The sequence below is a fragment of the Ciconia boyciana genome, chromosome 12 (genome assembly GCF_034638445.1).
Source record: "Ciconia boyciana chromosome 12, ASM3463844v1, whole genome shotgun sequence".
In the NCBI taxonomy this organism is placed as follows: domain Eukaryota; kingdom Metazoa; phylum Chordata; class Aves; order Ciconiiformes; family Ciconiidae; genus Ciconia; species Ciconia boyciana.
In genome coordinates, this window is record NC_132945.1 from 18,324,896 (window position 1) to 18,341,126 (window position 16,231).

Genomic DNA, 16,231 nt, shown 5'->3' on the forward strand with positions numbered 1-16,231 from the left:
ATTGTTTCCTAGCAACGAGGCTGAGGCCGTTATAACACAATTTCTGTTAAGATCGGAACCTCTAACTGGTGTTAGACAGAAACTGAAGATCTTGGCATACATTGTAAACATTTTTACTGTTGATGAGAAAGCTAAAAAGGAACGTTACTTTGACATATATCGTATGCTATGCTTCTCTTTCTCGTTTATTGACACTTCTGCCTGAAGAGTATGAAGATTTTAATGTTTTATCATGGTTCATACAAGTAAAATACTGTCAAGGACACGATCTGATATACTAACATTTATTAAAAGGCTAAAGTCCACCACGAGATCTAAGGAAAAACTGGAAATTGTCAAACACATTTCCTTAGACAAATAATGGCAGGTGACAAATGCCCGGACAAATCCACAGCGAGTCCGACTCCACCGTTCCCAGTTTCTGCCGAGAAGCGATTCCTCTGACAGTCGGGGCGCTTTCGACCTGCTAACGTTTTGTATCAAGGATGGGTTTAAGTAACAGTCAGCATCTGACAGGGAAAACCCTTACGGCTCTCGGCGGCAGCCTGATCTGAGCGTCACCGCGTTGGATCAGCTGCGCTACGGCGAATCCCCCCGAGCGAGCGAACACCCTGCCGGGGATCTGTCCATCCCTCGTTGCTCAGGCTAAAATAGGAGCTCCTCTGCCTAAACCGCTTTCCCCTTCGGAACTGCACCTTGCCTTCCAGCAGCACTGATCGCCATCGATCGCCTTGGGAAAGCTGCTGCTCTGTGGCCCTGGCCCTGGCCCTGGCCCTGGCCGGCGGCGGAGCGCTGATGGCCAAGAAGAGAGGCCACGTCTACCTAGCTAGGGTACAACTGAGAGGACGTTGAAGAGCTCAAACCAAACAGCTAGGATGGGCATACCGAGTTGCACATTGACCAGTTCATATATATTTATTTGGCTATGTTCTACATAGATATCTATATATATATATTTATACCTTTGAAATGTTCTAGATTGGCTAAATAAATATGAAAGCAAAGGAAACCTTACTTGTACACACTATTTGTTTGGCTGTCATAAAAAATATAGCACGTATTTCTCATGGTAGGTATTTGCTACAGGATAGTGTGCAATAGTGTTTTTTATTTTATTTTATTTATTTTATTTTATTTCATTTTATTTTTTCCACTTTCAGAACCTTGTTTGCAGTGCAGAACGCTAGCATCAAATTATCTGATCTAAATAACAGTATAAATTTCCATGCCATTATTTTTCTTTTTTGCTTTTTCTCATTTGGGTCTCTAGGCTATAGTGCAAAATTAAAAAAACCCAAACAAACAAACACCAAACTACAAAAAACAACACTGAGAAATTGGTCTGACTACTAGGAAAAAAAAAAAGGAGACCGAAATATTCCCTGCCTCCATCTGAGGTTGTTCATGAACAAGATGGTCCAAAGCTATTTGTTTGCTCTAGTTCTCACGAATCACTGCTGGCTGGCCCACGTGTAGCTACGACTTCATTCTCCAGTGCTCTTTCAGTAATAACTCGTTTCTTTAGCACTGTCATCTCAACACGACATTTTTATTTAGTTTCCTAAATTTCTGCAACTGTTACGATGAAGGCATTTTTTTTGCTTTTGTAACCGGGCCATGTAATGTCATGTGATTCTTTATACATCCATATTCTCGTAAGAAATATTGTTCCAAAATGTACCTTAGACTGCACCCAGGAATGGGGAAAATGCCAAATTTACTTTCAGTGACAAACTTGTAACACATTTCACTCTGACCTTTTGGCATAATATGAGAAGAACAGTAATCAAGGCAGTATTAAAAACCACAGCTGTAGGTAATACAAAGTGCATTTCCTGCATATAATACAAATATAACTTTAAGAAACTAAAGGCACAAGCTAACTAAATATGTATTACATACTAGAAATGCACAGTTCAAGGTAATTCTAATAGCTTCAAATATTTGTTTATAATGGATATTTAAAGCAGTTTGAAAATGATACCTCATTAGTGAATTGCAAAAAAGTATAATTGCTTAAAATATAAGTAAAATAGACTCTAATATTGACATCTTGGATCAGTGATAAAATACATCATCACGTTTATGAATGCACTCTCTATATACAATTCATAAATTCTTCTTCCATTGATTAAAAGCATATTAGAGGCTCAAGGATTTGAAGGTCCATTTTTAGGCTAGTGTGGAGGTATTCAAATTCTCCATGATTGTACGGAAAATTACAGAAATCGGAGCTGTCAAACCTGCGTGTCAGCTCCCAGTTCTGCACGGTAGTTAATGATGAGCCTGACCAGAATGTGTATGTGCAGATTTTGGTCCACGGTTCCCCCTAGCTGGGGAGCAGAGGGTGGGTTTAGGGGCCAGGCTCTCGCTCAGCCTGATCCTGCACCCCCAAAGCTGCGCTGGCTCCCGGGGAGCGGAAGGAGTCTGGAAAGAGACGCTAATGGTGTGAGGCTGAGACCCAAGTCCAAACCCCGGGGGGGTTCAGGTCTCAGTGCCAGTTCAGGCTCATCTCTAACTGTGGTACAGTCTGCTCCACTTGCCCAAAAACAAGGGAAAAAAGAAAACTGGAAAGAAAGGAAGAAAGATGAGGAAAGCACTTTGTTGGCTTCCGTAAATACGAGCAGAAATTGTTTCAATAGATTTACTATGTCTGTTTTGAAAGAAATGTGCAATAACATCACTGTTACGGATACACAGGCTCTATAACAAGACTTCTAGCTCCCTCTGAAAGTCAGTAAAGGAAATCTGCTTACCCGCTCCCCCCTCCCCGTGTGCCCTCCCCTCCCGATAACCAGGTCTTTTAAAAATGACAAGCTGAAAGAAGGATCACCTACTCTGCTATGAAATAACTGTGCCAGCAGCGCATGATACCTTGGGAAATAAAAATTTCTGCCCATGCAATATAATGCTTTTCTATGTGCTCTAGATATTGAGCTGAAAAGTGAAGAGTCATCCCCAAAATGTTCTACGTTTATCAACATATTTACTATCCACACTTAGGTTCATCAACTCCCAACCCACCAATCTTCTTCAGACTCGAACAAATGAGTAATACAACAGGAGTATTAATTTGAGATGAAAAGAACGCGATGCCTAAACCCAACAACACTGCAATTTCCAAATGATCTGTGAAAAGACGAGTCCTGGCCCAATGGCTACAGACAGGACTGATCCTGCACAGCTGCTTGTTACCGCACCGCGTGGGCTGGGTAACGAGGGCTGTCCCAAAAGCACCGAGTTAACGCCCAGCCCGGGGCACGCTGATGTCAGGGGAGAGCCTCCTGTCGACCACGGCGCTCGCAAAGCCCTTCCCTGGCCACCCCCGACGCCTGGCCGAAGCCCAGCAGCGCGGTGCCTTCCCTGCCAGGAAGATGGGCAGCTCTGCGTGTGCTGCCGGACTCCAGCATAGCCCAGTGCCGGGGCAAACCCTGGGAAAGAGGCACCCACGTGCAAAAGTAGACGCCACGTGGCGTTCATCACCAGAGAGATGCCTACAGCTGAGCAAAGCTAAAGGCCATACGGGACAGCCTTTCTGTCCTGCATCCAATACAAGTCGGGTTTCCCAGGTTAGAAAATCCCTTAGATCATAGCTGTGAGGAATGATATGTGCGGGGTTGGTGAGCAACTACGAAGTTTCCATACACAGTCTGGTTTCTGTATGCAATCCCTTGAACTTATGGGAGATCTCACTGGGATAAAAACTACCCGGCAAACATGGGTTGCAGAATCAGGCTCTGCAACCTTTTAAATAATTGGTGAATTATTAAATCAACAACAAAAAAGTCGTGTTTCTTTAGAAGAAGGCAGAGCACGCTGCGCTCTCCCCTACCCCGCAGGGATGTGCGGTGTCACCCCGGGCACCTCGCGCGCAGGTCGCGCTGCTCAGCTGTCAGGACTCTGCTTCTGAAATTTTTGAATACTGCCACACAAGAACTAAAAATCGTCACTGTCATCTCTCAAAGAGTTAAACGAACAATATTAAAATACCATCTTCTGTCACATTTAAAGGCAGTTGGATATGTTTTTTCCTCTATATTTATATATACAGAGTTCTGATCTAGAAAAACCAATACAATAAACCATTTTACGTTTAAAAACAGGCAGTCTTTGGTGACGCAAAGGCAGAGATTTTCTTTGTTACCTTCTGCCTATTTCACTCTGTCTCATAAAGTGAATATTATTGGCACTGTCAGAAAGTTCGAGATACTGCTCCACAGATAAAACAAAATATCCATCGTAGCCTTGTACCCGCCCAGTGCTTAAAAGCTGCTGTTTCTCTCCATCTGTCCATGCCCTAATACCTTCTTCCCCTTCCTGCAGCCGTCTCTGCTCCTTAGTCCAGGCCTGAGCCACGGCTCTCTGCCTGGCTATCTCTAAGACATGGTTCTTTTCTTCTTCCACCGTTGTTCCATACCGAACGTTAAAGCACAGGGCACCGTGCTGGAGCTGGATGTCCGCAAAGCGTCTAGTCCTCCCGTTGATCACGGAAGTCATCTGCGACACCGTGACGTTGACGCCATTCTCCAAGATGCGTCGTCCGCCGGTGTTGCCGATTAGGGCCAAATCTTCTTCCAAAGACCCCAGCTTGATGAAGTAATGTGTGTCTCGGCCCTCTATGGTGAAATGCAGGTTCTCCAGATAGTGAGCGTTGTTGAGGATGGCAGCAATGCGCCGGCTGTCCTCGTTAGCCACGCCTATAATGTCAGCTGTCACTATACCATCCTTTATAGCGAATTTGATGCCTTTTCCAAATACTGAAGGAATAGCTGCAAATCTCGGTTGCTTCACTCCCTCAGAGCACTTGCCATCACTATACCTGGGTGTCATAGGAAGTTGATCCAAGGATATAAAGTTTTGGAGTTGCTTTTGTAGCTCACACTGAATACCAAGGATAGTCTGGAAAATAAAATACCAATAAAGTTTGCAGGAGAGGCATCTTACAGTTCATTATAGTGTCTCACAGACCCTACTAATCTCTTAATTGCTTAGAATGGATCTTCAATTTGTTTGTAAAACATCGTGCACATCTACCGAGCCTGGGTATACGCACAGGCTTTCTAATCGCCTAAGGTATTGCTTTCTGTCTCTTGGACTCTTTAGTTTCTAGAAAACAAATGGAAAATGTGTTTATCAGAAATGCTATTTTCATATTTATTCTTCCTGTTTTTTTCTTCCTCCCTCTTTGAGTTGTTACTCTGATAGCTGGTCTTTCGACTCTTAGGCGAAGGGAAACTTGAACTCAAAGCTGTACTCTCTCACGTGATTCTATGCTTAGTCTCCGTGCGTCTAATTACGTCTTCTGTAAAATAGCGATAGTTTTTATAGCCCATTCTTTAAGGAAAGCAGGCTGTGAAGGTCTCAAGACACTAGAACAATAGGAACCATGCAAGTACATCAGATCTGTAGATCTTGCTCCCCATTGAGGCTAAAAAAACCTCACTCCAACCATCTATTTGTCTTTTAACACTATACCTATCACTACACTTTTTCTGTGCCTTTGAAAGAGCTTCTTTAATATCTCAGTGACAATTTTACATGGACATGCTCCTACATCTGGAACGAGCTCTGACCCTCCAGCCCTCTGCACTTTGTACAGTCATTTGTGTATGGGAAAAGAAGTTAAAAGCTATGAACACAAACTCACAACACTTTATACTTCCTTTTCCCGACTACATTAGAGGAAAGGCATCTTTTCTCTCTCATCTTTGCAAAATCTTATTTCTTGGTTAACAGATCCTCCTATGGTCAAATGTAAAACATGAACACCTGCTCAGAATATCGGTAGTTGGTCCTGTTGCAGTTACATCGATTGCTAGACCCTGATAGACCTTTATGAAAATAAGCCCTGGAGCAAGGTTGAGTTTTACAGATTCCCCTACAAATCCATAGCATGAAAACATTTCTGTTTTCCTGCAATAATTACGCAAAGGTACAGACTTGTAAAGCTGTTTATACCCTCAGTGATTTTGCATCTCTCGTGGCATCTTTGCTAACAAAGATGAAAATTTGTGGTTTTAACTTTTTATTTCCACAAAACTTTTGTAGCTTTTTCAATTTTCAGACAAACACCTTTATCCTTTGCCTATCCTGCCCCTCAAATTTGGATGGTTTCTCTGTAAACAGCTGCAAAGTTTCTTCCCTGTGTTCCTAAAAGCTTCTCCTTAAAACTCTCCTCCGCTCTGATGCCTGCACATAATGTGACAAGATTAAAGGTTCTAGCATTGTTAGACTATTTGCCTTGCCTGTTACGTTGAAAGATACAGTCACATCATTTCCTTGGTCCTAATATTTTCTAATCAAATTCCTTAATTTAGTATGAGAAGAAGCTGGACAGAGCTTTTGCTAACCTTTCCAGGATCCCACTCTTGAGTTTTTGTTTGAAGCTGTAGAAGTTCGTATGTTGTCTCCAAAGCTTCTATCTCTGGTTTTGGGAATCCAGGTAGTACATTGTGCAACTGGAAACCAAACAGCTCTAGCCAGCTCCCAATGTCTACAAAACAAGAAACGGATGCTGGCAATTAGGCACATAAATCCTAGAAAAAGTGAGGGTAGTTTGCAGAAATCCCAGCTATGCAGAAATAACGATTTCACATCAGTTGATGTTTTCAGTACTGGTTACAGCATTTATTGTAGCAAACAAATTATTTGATTACAAAGCATAGCTATACTCAAATCAATACTCAAACCTTCTATCTATTTATAATGGAAAAAATTCAGATTAAGCTGCCTCCATTCTTCCCCTAATTTTAGCACTTAGAAAAGCAGCAGAAACAACTATTAATTATTTTCTTGGTTACCATAAAGGCTATAGAAAACAGATTAAGCTGAGTAAGACGTTATCTGCTAAAGAAATGACTTTAATATATGTAAGATTAGAGCCAAATAGTAACTTTGGATGTACGCAAAAGATTTCTGGAGTCTTGAATCCCTACCAGAATTTGACCAAAAGTTGTATTTTCGTGAGAAATGTGTTACTTTTACCTGTTGTATACTTAGCAACATCTTGGATTCTGCCAACTGGGTAATTATTTTCAAATGAGTAGAGATTAAATGGTTGTGGGACAGCGTTCAGGTGTTTCCATATATGATGATTTGGTGTCGTCCACCGACCGGCAATGACATCATAGTCCCGCTGACCCAGATGAACTAATTTAGTAAGAGAATCATAGAGCCCTCCGTGAAAACCAATGATAACCTGGAAATCTGGATTAGTGTCCTGGTAGATCTCTCCGTAAGGGGTGTACAAAATTTCTTTTATGACTTGGCCCCGACTGCTGAATACAGCTAGAGGTGTTCCAGTGTTATCACAAGCAACATAATATTCTTCTCCACTGCTTAATTCCATTGCAATGAGATGACCTTGAAGATCATAATATAGGGATGTTATTTCCGAGCTAGTATGATTGTACAAGTGAGTAACTCTTATTGGGTTGGAGAGATCAGCATAGAAGAACTGTAAGTGTTGTCCTAGGCTTGATTTGCTTGCAACTCGTCTTCCAAGACCATCATAACAGTATTGCACAGTCCAGCCAGACACTTTGTTGTACGCTTTGTTCAGCAGACCGTTAGAGTTGTACTCAAAGATCTCATTGCCTCTTTGCCTGAGAAAACCATCTTCGTCCATTTTATATTGAATTTCTCCAAGTCTGGTAATGCGATCTCTCAGATCGTATCTCAGAGGAGTGAGGCGCGCACTGTTTCCATGGCTCAGCAAGTTGATGTTGCCATTAAGGTCATAGCTGTAGCGCCACTGGGTTTTATCATTCACAGACACAGTCTGAAGCTGGCCATCAGCATCATATTCATAAAAATATCTTGTTATATTGGCATCTACACCTACGCGTATATCACAGATCACCATACGACCCATATTATCATACTGGATGGTCATCCAGTAAGCGATAGACTTGAGAATTTCATATTGTACTTCAATCACCTGACCATTGGCACTAAAAATTTTGGTATGTTTCATCACAGTGGTGGTTATAACTTGGTTTAAATCATAATTAATTACACTGAATTTCCCAAATTGTTCAGTCCTGCCAGAGACATCGACGTAACGGTACAGATCTATGGGAAGAGGCGTCTCGTTTATCATGGCCTGCATGCTCGTGACACGGAAATTGTTATAGCTGTAGTCAAATCTGGCGTTTACAAGCCCTTCTTCACTAAACCTGAAGATCTGGCGACCAATAAGTGGACCTGTTCGAAACAAACAGGGGAAAGAGGAAAAGCAAGAAAAACAATGAATTACGTCCATAGTATACCTACCCTGCAGATCTAGCACAGACAAACGATGAACTCAAATATACCCTTGAGCCTTACTGCTACTTGACTGTCTCAGAAAGTCCCATTAACTAAGAATATGTTAGATTATTCTCTCACAAACCTTTATTAATGCTTGCTCTACAAAATATTTATATTTTATTAACATTTGTTTAAACAAATGCTATTTTATTCATAATTATAATTTGTTTACTTACAAGATAATTCTAAAATAAATTTATTTTACATGGTGATTTCCTTCCTCATATAAACAGTCCTGTTGAATTTATGTTATATTATGGTATAAACAGGGAAACTTGAAAATACAAACAATAAACCAACTTGATTTAGTATTTAGCAAATATCCACACAGTGGAATAAAAACAATCAAACATTATCAGAGCTATTCCATACAAAGCAATAAAGAGAAAACTGTATTTCAAATAGGACAGCTATATATGCCTATGGACACAGACATAGAGATAAACACACATATTTTTCTATTGAGACATAAAATATAAGGACTTGTAGACATAAAAATAATGGAATTTCATGCCAGGTAAGTGCAGGATCAGGGCCAAAAACTTTAGCAAAGTAGTCACAGTTACACAAACCTGTTTGCCTGTATCTGATGGTACAGATGAACCCATCATGCATTAAATGTATTGTTTTAATAACCCCAGAAGATTCCTCGTAGGTGAACGTGACTTGAGTAGTATCATAAAGAATCTCGGAAAGTCGGGACTGTTTGGTGTATTTGTAAAGGACTCTGCGCCCTGTCCCAGGGTACAATGTTTGCAGAAGCCGACCATCTCTGGTGACGTCCTGTATGAAAGCCGCATTGCTGTCCGGAGGGGTATAGATGTTGCGGTAGTACCCGACGGACAGCATGGTTTGCAGGGCATGGCGCACCATGCTCGGCATGGTGACCGAGAGCAGGTAGTCGGACTGGTCGTACTCAAAGATGTAGCGGCGCTGGCTGTGTAACAGGAGCATCACGGACTGCAATCAAACAGGAATGGCAGTGTAAGTGGCTGATCAAGCAAATCATTATTCATCTAGTGAGGGCCTGAAGGTTAAGGAAATGCTGAAACAACCATCCACTCTTGTACTTTGCTCTTACTGTCTGTACTATTCCAAGTGAAGCTTTCAGCTCCAGGAGACCTGGCCAGCAAGGAGGTACAAAACAGGAGGAGAATAATAATAAGTCTAGAGGTAAGGACCTCCAAACTGGAAGGCAGATGTGGCTCTCAGTAGCATTTCAGCCTCATGCTGACTTGCTATCTTGCTCTGAAATATTTAGGTCATCCTCCCAGGAAGCCAAAACAGAGGGAACCTCTTCCTCACACACAGGCAGAGCATCTGCACCAGCAGATGTTTCTAGGGGAGGTGGAAAGGGGAAACTTTCAATGGTGTGCACAAGGTGTTTAGCTTTTATTGGCACTCTGCATATCCCTGTCACACACCTACCCTTTTTTCTGTATGTCTTCTATTAAATGCACATTGCCCCAGAGGTCACATGGATGAAAATAGTCTGCAGGTTCTTTGGTGTGACTACTTCTATCTGTTTTTTGATGTTTACAAAGAATATAATTTCTACACAGGTACTTGATATCTGCCCTGTGTTGGTTTATTGTTGGTTTGTTTGTTTGGCAGGTGAATGTGCGAGCACGGCAGACATTTTTCTGTGCAAATTTAAAGTTTGGGTTCTGTAAACCGTTTCACCAGTCATGTGCAAAGTCACAGTGTCACAGAGTACAAGCCCACTGGTGAACAGTCTCTGTTGAAACGAGCATAATGAAAACACAGAGTGAAAATGTATGGGGGAACTTTGTAGCCTTCTCCCAGCTCCAGTAAGCGGCTTGGCTGGACCAGAGCTGGGACGCAGCACTGACACTGCACAGTTCTTAGCTCACAGCCCAAACCTACCAGGCACATAAGGAAATTTGTCAGGCTTCTGCATGATTGAGACATCATGCAAAACAAAGTCTTATGAGGAACAGTGTGACTGCTTTTTCACAGAGCATTGTGGAAAGACATCAGAAGAAAAGGCTTTTTTTACCCCTAAGCGCAAAAATCTTCTCTGGGAAGAAAACACCGAGAGCTCAGCCCTGCAATGTGTTAAGTAACACTGGCCCTGAGCCACTTTCCTCTGACAAATAACCCAAGTGCTTATTCAAAGGCCCACAGATAGGCTGAGCCTTGGCCATCCTCTCTGCACCCCCGGCCCCCCGCCCTCCCAAGATGTATTTCTTCCTGCCCTTGGTGAAAGACATCTGTCACCCGTGCACAAGCCAGAGAGCACCAACATATGCCACTCGCAAGTTATCCCCTGCCAACCGGTGATGACAGACCTTTACGCCGCGCTTTTTCTGATCGCTTTATTGCTGGTCTGCCAAGCATTTCTAACACGCACAGTGTTTATTTTGTTTTCACCTTCAGTCAAGAGTCCCCAGCCTGCAGTAAACCACTGGCTGAACTCTCTCCTAGCACTGATGTGATGCCTCTATATACTGCTCCCGGGCCTGTTTTTAAGCTGTCTGCCATTGACAGAGTATGAATAACAAGATCAGAAACATCTCTAATATAACTTTAGTGCCCCTGTGTGCCATTTTTACGGCACTTTGTGGCTTTTCCACTTTTGTCCGGGATAGTAAAAGGATAGATGGTACAAGGGCTGGAGACTCAGTATCCTCTCTAGCCTACTAGAGGACACCATAAAGAGAAAAAAAATTATTTCCCAATTCATCCTCATAATATTACAATAGATTTTTCAACTCTTTGCACAAATTGGGTTCTAATTGTTTTAAAGGATTTCAGAGGGTAGCTCATAAAACATCCAAAAAGCTGTCATTTCATAAAAGCAACCACAGCCTGGTCAACCACGGAATGATTGATGCCGCATGGTATATGGAGACAAACAGCCAGGGGCAATTACTTGGAGCTCTACTGGGAATAGACAGAAATGCTGAGCATCACCACTAGATGTCATTTCTGTCCAACATACACACGCAACCGCTCATCTGTTTTGTCTGGTGGTAAACGGCAGGATTTTGGAAGCAAACTTGGAGTATTCGGGAGATTTTATAACACCGTTAACTAATTGAGGGAAGTGACCAAAACAAGAGGAACTAAATCTCATCAGTAAACATTATTTACAGTGCTACTATCATAGTGCTTTTTAAAACCTCAATTATTGGAGCTAATTTTGGAAGGGGTAGAGATTTTTGAAGATGTACAATTAACTCATCAAGTGCTAAAAGATGAAGAATTAAATAACAAGAATTAAATTCCAAGAATTGGAAGCGAACTATAGAATTGATTTTTTGATAAAAGGAATCATTTGGTCTTAAGAGGTTTCAGACAACCTTTAGCAATCATTACATAATTAACGCAATGAGTTATTGACTTTAATGGAGCCACAAAATGATATTTCAACGTCTAATTTTGACAGTGAATTCATCTTTCTTTGGCACAAGGAACAAACAGTGATGAAAGTACATTAAATAGCTGGGAGATTATGTCCACGGTGTGTATGACTTTCAGTAATTTTAATGACAAGTTACAGCATAACCCAAGCCTGCTGCTACCTGAACCAGTAAGCTTTTGCCATTTGCTTCTACAAGATCAGGATTTGGCCACTTGTGCAGAATTCCAGAATAACAGTTATAAGTTACATGACTTTATTTATAAGCTTGTCATAAACTAAGAACAGACAAAGTGGTTTGGAAAGATAAGAAGCATACATCTTTCCAAAATTACGGTCCATTAGGCACAAAGAAAAAACAAGATTCCTCCAAAAGGCACATTGCCCAAATATTGGAAAGCTGTACTAAACACCTGTTTACCTGCAGTTTGCAGAAGAGCATACAGACAAAAGAAGCCCTGACAAATTTATCTGAACCAAACTTCTGACGCTTCTAGTGTTTGCCAATCTTGTTAACACGTGCAAGAACCACACTGCATGCAGACAAGGAAGGAATCACATTTTTGTGCATTCTCCAGTCTAAATCATTTTTTTCTCTGGGTTAGGTTTAAGTTTTTTGAGGATCAGGCTTAAATACATTCAAAATAAGTACAGCAAAGTTTATCTTAAAAGGACACATTTGGAACTTTTAAATAATATAAATAACTTCAAAGCGATTGGGTTTCCTGCGTGCAATACCCCCTATCAGTTTGACCTCACCTGCCCCCTCCCAGCCTTTCCCTGTGGTTAACAGCTTCAGAGAAAATGTTCTGCAAACTCAGGGTATATCGGATAGTCCAAGATGTTGCTATTTAAAAAAAAAGTTTAAAGGACACTGTTTGAACACAATTTCACACTAAGTTCTGAAAGTTTTACAAGTTGAGATTGGCTTTTTGGTTTTGAGAGACAAGATGATACCAAATGAGATGCTTCTACAGATGAATGAGATGCTGTTCTTAGTCTGTACAACACCTATTCTCCCATCTTGTGACCATTACCTACAGACATAAATGAAAATTACAATACCCAGGCAATTTAGACACAAAGTCACTATAAAAGCAGAGCAATAAATCATTTCATATTAATGTTTCTCCCCCCAAAATGGCCCTCATAAATACGGAGGTAATCTGTCTCCTCGCAGGATCAATCCCTTTTTTACAGCGCAGCACTGAGTAGGTGCAAGCTTGTACTCACTGCCTCATAATTTTGGCTTAAAAGAACTGTGTTGGTGGGGAGGAAACAGCTCCTTTTCAGTGGCTGTTATATTTTTGACTACGTTATACAGAGTGGCAACATGTTTTTCGGCAGTGAGAGTGTCCTTTGTTCACTTGAGCTTGGCCTGAGACCAAGAAGTCATTTCTACTTACCAATTAAACAAATCTGAGGTGCTAATAACTTTCTTCAGAACTAAACTATGGCAGGTTTGAACTGGTGACACATAGGTCTAAGCATGTCCAGAGACATTTTTATCTAGTTATGTAATTGTATGAACTTTCTGTTTAAAAAGTCTTAAATACTCTTGTGCAAGAGATAGCATTATAACATAGTTCACAATGTAGTATCTATATCAAACCAAATATTTTTGCCCTGGTACAACAATCCACTTTTTAAATGATTTACCTTTTCTAAATATGTGTAACTCCATATTTTACCATCTGCCCAGGTTCTGGAAATTATGTTCCCACTTGGATCATACTCCATTTTCTCGGTCCAGGTTCCTCTTTGGATATAGGTGACTAATCCAGAATGTGAATAAGTGATATTGACCTCATTGTACTTGCTGATGGGCGACCATAAAATTGGGCGTCCTGTCTGGTCATACATAATCCGAAGAGTGAATTTTCGATGATCATCATAAATCTTTCCTGTTCTGGTTACGTGATCGAAATCAATGGACAGCAGGTTTCTGTTGTGGGCCTAAACACAAAGATACAGCAAGGTAAGAATACAATGCACCTTAATTGCACACAACACAAACATTTCTGTGTCGGCTCTAATCAAAATGTGCAATGGTTTAACATTACAATGGAGAATTTAGGCCTTATTAAAGACAAAAAAATAGAAAAATATTCAGATGAGAAACGGGAGGACCAAGAAACAAAATGCTGCTTGCATTCAGTGTTATTATACTTTGAATTACAGGACGCTTCCCATTTCTGTGTGTTAAACCCTCACCTCTGCTCTCACCTTTTCCTAAGTTTTTCTTCTTTCTTCTCAACTTTCATCTCTCTGTGGACGGACTTTTTGATTCCAGCCAAAGATCTGTAGTTAAGCCCACAAATTAACAAAGACAGCCTATCTCACATCCTCTCTCTTAAGCTCCGTCGATGTTGACAGGTCAGCTCCTGCTCTGGGATAGCCCATGCCAGGTCGTATACTGACGCAGCAAAGGGAAGAGCTGTGCTTGCAGCTCCCGAAGACCCCGCTCACCAGCACCCTCATCCTTCTTCACAGAACCACCCCACTCCCAGAGCTCGTGAAAGCCAGCGGCAGCGGTGCCTGGTGCCAGCCATAATCCTTCCGGCAGCTCTCTCACCACATTTGGGACCCGCAACATTTGTTAAACTCCCTGTGTCGGACAGACTAACAGAGTGACTGTGCTACGAGCTGTTAACATTTATGGTCCAACAGGAAAATGCAGAGGGGCAGCCCAATTCTCAATTCGAAATCAAGTTCAAAGCTGAGCCAGATTCATGAAGACAAAATATATTTATCCAGTGCTTTCGTCATCTTCCTCCTTACCACATTCAGTCACTGGGCAATCACTATTAAACTCCATTTAAATCAGAGATATAATTTAGGGAACCATAAGACATTGTTCATTGACTTGTCTTTTTCAGATCAATGCTCAAAGCGCTCATTGTATTAATCTACTGCATTTTATCTAATCACTTGTATTAATCTATTCCAATTAATAAATTCCTTACAGCAGAGATGATATCAGCGCAGGTGTTAGCACAGTGCACAGCACAGTGCTTGCTCCTCACTGAGACCTGGAGGCACAGCCGTAAAGTAAATGGTTAAGAATACCTGTTTAATAATTCAAGCTGTGATCATATGGTGGTAGTGATTAGAAAGAACTTTTTTTTCTTTCCCCTTTCTGTTTTTAGATACAAAATAATTTGAAAATCTAGAAGAAGCAGGTGTTCTTTCTTCAACTACCATTCCTGGGGTTTTATATACACACATGTCTAACTTTAATAGCGTTCATTTACAATAGCTGTAAAATACCTATATACCCCTGTAGACTGCTGTAACTATTACAATTTATGCTCTAATGATAGTTAAGGAGCCCAAGTAAAATGTGACGCTCAGTTCAACTATATTTACTTGTATACAGTCTGATGGATTAAGTTTATTATAATATATTTCTCTGCAAACTTCTTGCAATTTCTGAAAACAAATCCTCTTGGTGGTAAAATAACTGAAAAGCAAGCAGGGGATATACCCTGGCTCATATTAATTTACTGTCTATGTACATATTTAATGTTCTTATTGCTAGTATTATTATTATTGTAGAATGCAGCTAGGAGAAAGGAAAGTCTTGAATACAAATTGCTTGCAATCTAAATTTCAGGGACGATACAACAAATAAGAATGAAAACCAAACTGAGGCAGAATTAGCAGCGAAGTGGATAGCAGCGGTATTTGAAAGCAGAGTTAAAATAAGGTTTGGGTGGATGCCATTACTTCCCTTATATTCCACATTTTATGTCTCATTTGTTTACTTTCTTATATTAGATTTAAGTTAAATTTAACGCCCTTCTCAAGGCAAGACAGGACGACACATGGGTAGCAGGCCTCATTTCAACGTTGTCACTGAAAAGCTGATTTCACATCCCAGTGGCATCTTAAAGACGACTCCTCCAACGTACATACAACGTAGTAAGGAGCCCCTGCGAGAGGCTGGAGCTCGTGTTCTGTTACAAGCCAGGAAAAACTGGTTTTTGAAAGCAATGTCAGGTCAGAATTTCAGCCGATGAAAATAGGGAGAAAATTCAGCTGACTTCAATAATAATGTTAGTAGTGCATAAAAAGATATATTTATTATATATTTTTAAACATTCGTTGACTCTACTTCCATTAGTTTTATAGCTAGAAATTTTGCAGTGTAAATAATCACATAAACGTGCACTTCTTTTGACTTTCATTCTCAAACCTAAACTGCCTACAATGTGCAAATCAGATGAGATGATTGTATCATTTCCTTGTCTGTGTTTTGATTTGAGTCAACGTAAACTGAGACACACTGGCAGAGGATCTGGTCCTATCATTAGAACTTGCTGTAAGACTGGTAAATAAAGGGAGATCATTTGCTAAATGCAATAATAAACATAGCTGTCAAAGCTATCTGCAGGACTTTTGAATTGAGGCCAGTGATTTACTTCCTTTTTTTGTTATTTTAAAAAAAAAAAAGGCAAAAATAAGTAAGACTGGCCAAGCATTCAGTTTTCAATTTCGTAATAAAACCTGGACTGCATCCAATGCCAAGTTCCT

At 40.8% G+C, this 16,231-nt stretch overlaps 1 protein-coding gene across 2 annotated transcripts in view; it reads right to left on the reverse strand.

The window, feature by feature from the left end:
• Positions 1-1,109: 1,109 nt before the first annotated feature.
• Positions 1,110-16,231, reverse strand: part of TENM1 (teneurin transmembrane protein 1) — a 347,960-nt gene continuing 332,838 nt past the window's right edge. For both annotated transcript variants that reach the window (XM_072877199.1, XM_072877198.1), the window contains 5 exons: positions 13,355-13,651; positions 8,883-9,270; positions 6,985-8,205; positions 6,351-6,493; positions 1,110-4,899 (listed from right to left, as the gene is read on the reverse strand). In XM_072877199.1, coding sequence (XP_072733300.1) covers positions 4,141-4,899; positions 6,351-6,493; positions 6,985-8,205; positions 8,883-9,270; positions 13,355-13,651 — 2,808 coding nt within the window. In that variant the 3' untranslated portion in view covers positions 1,110-4,140. The remainder of the gene's footprint in view (positions 4,900-6,350; positions 6,494-6,984; positions 8,206-8,882; positions 9,271-13,354; positions 13,652-16,231) is intronic.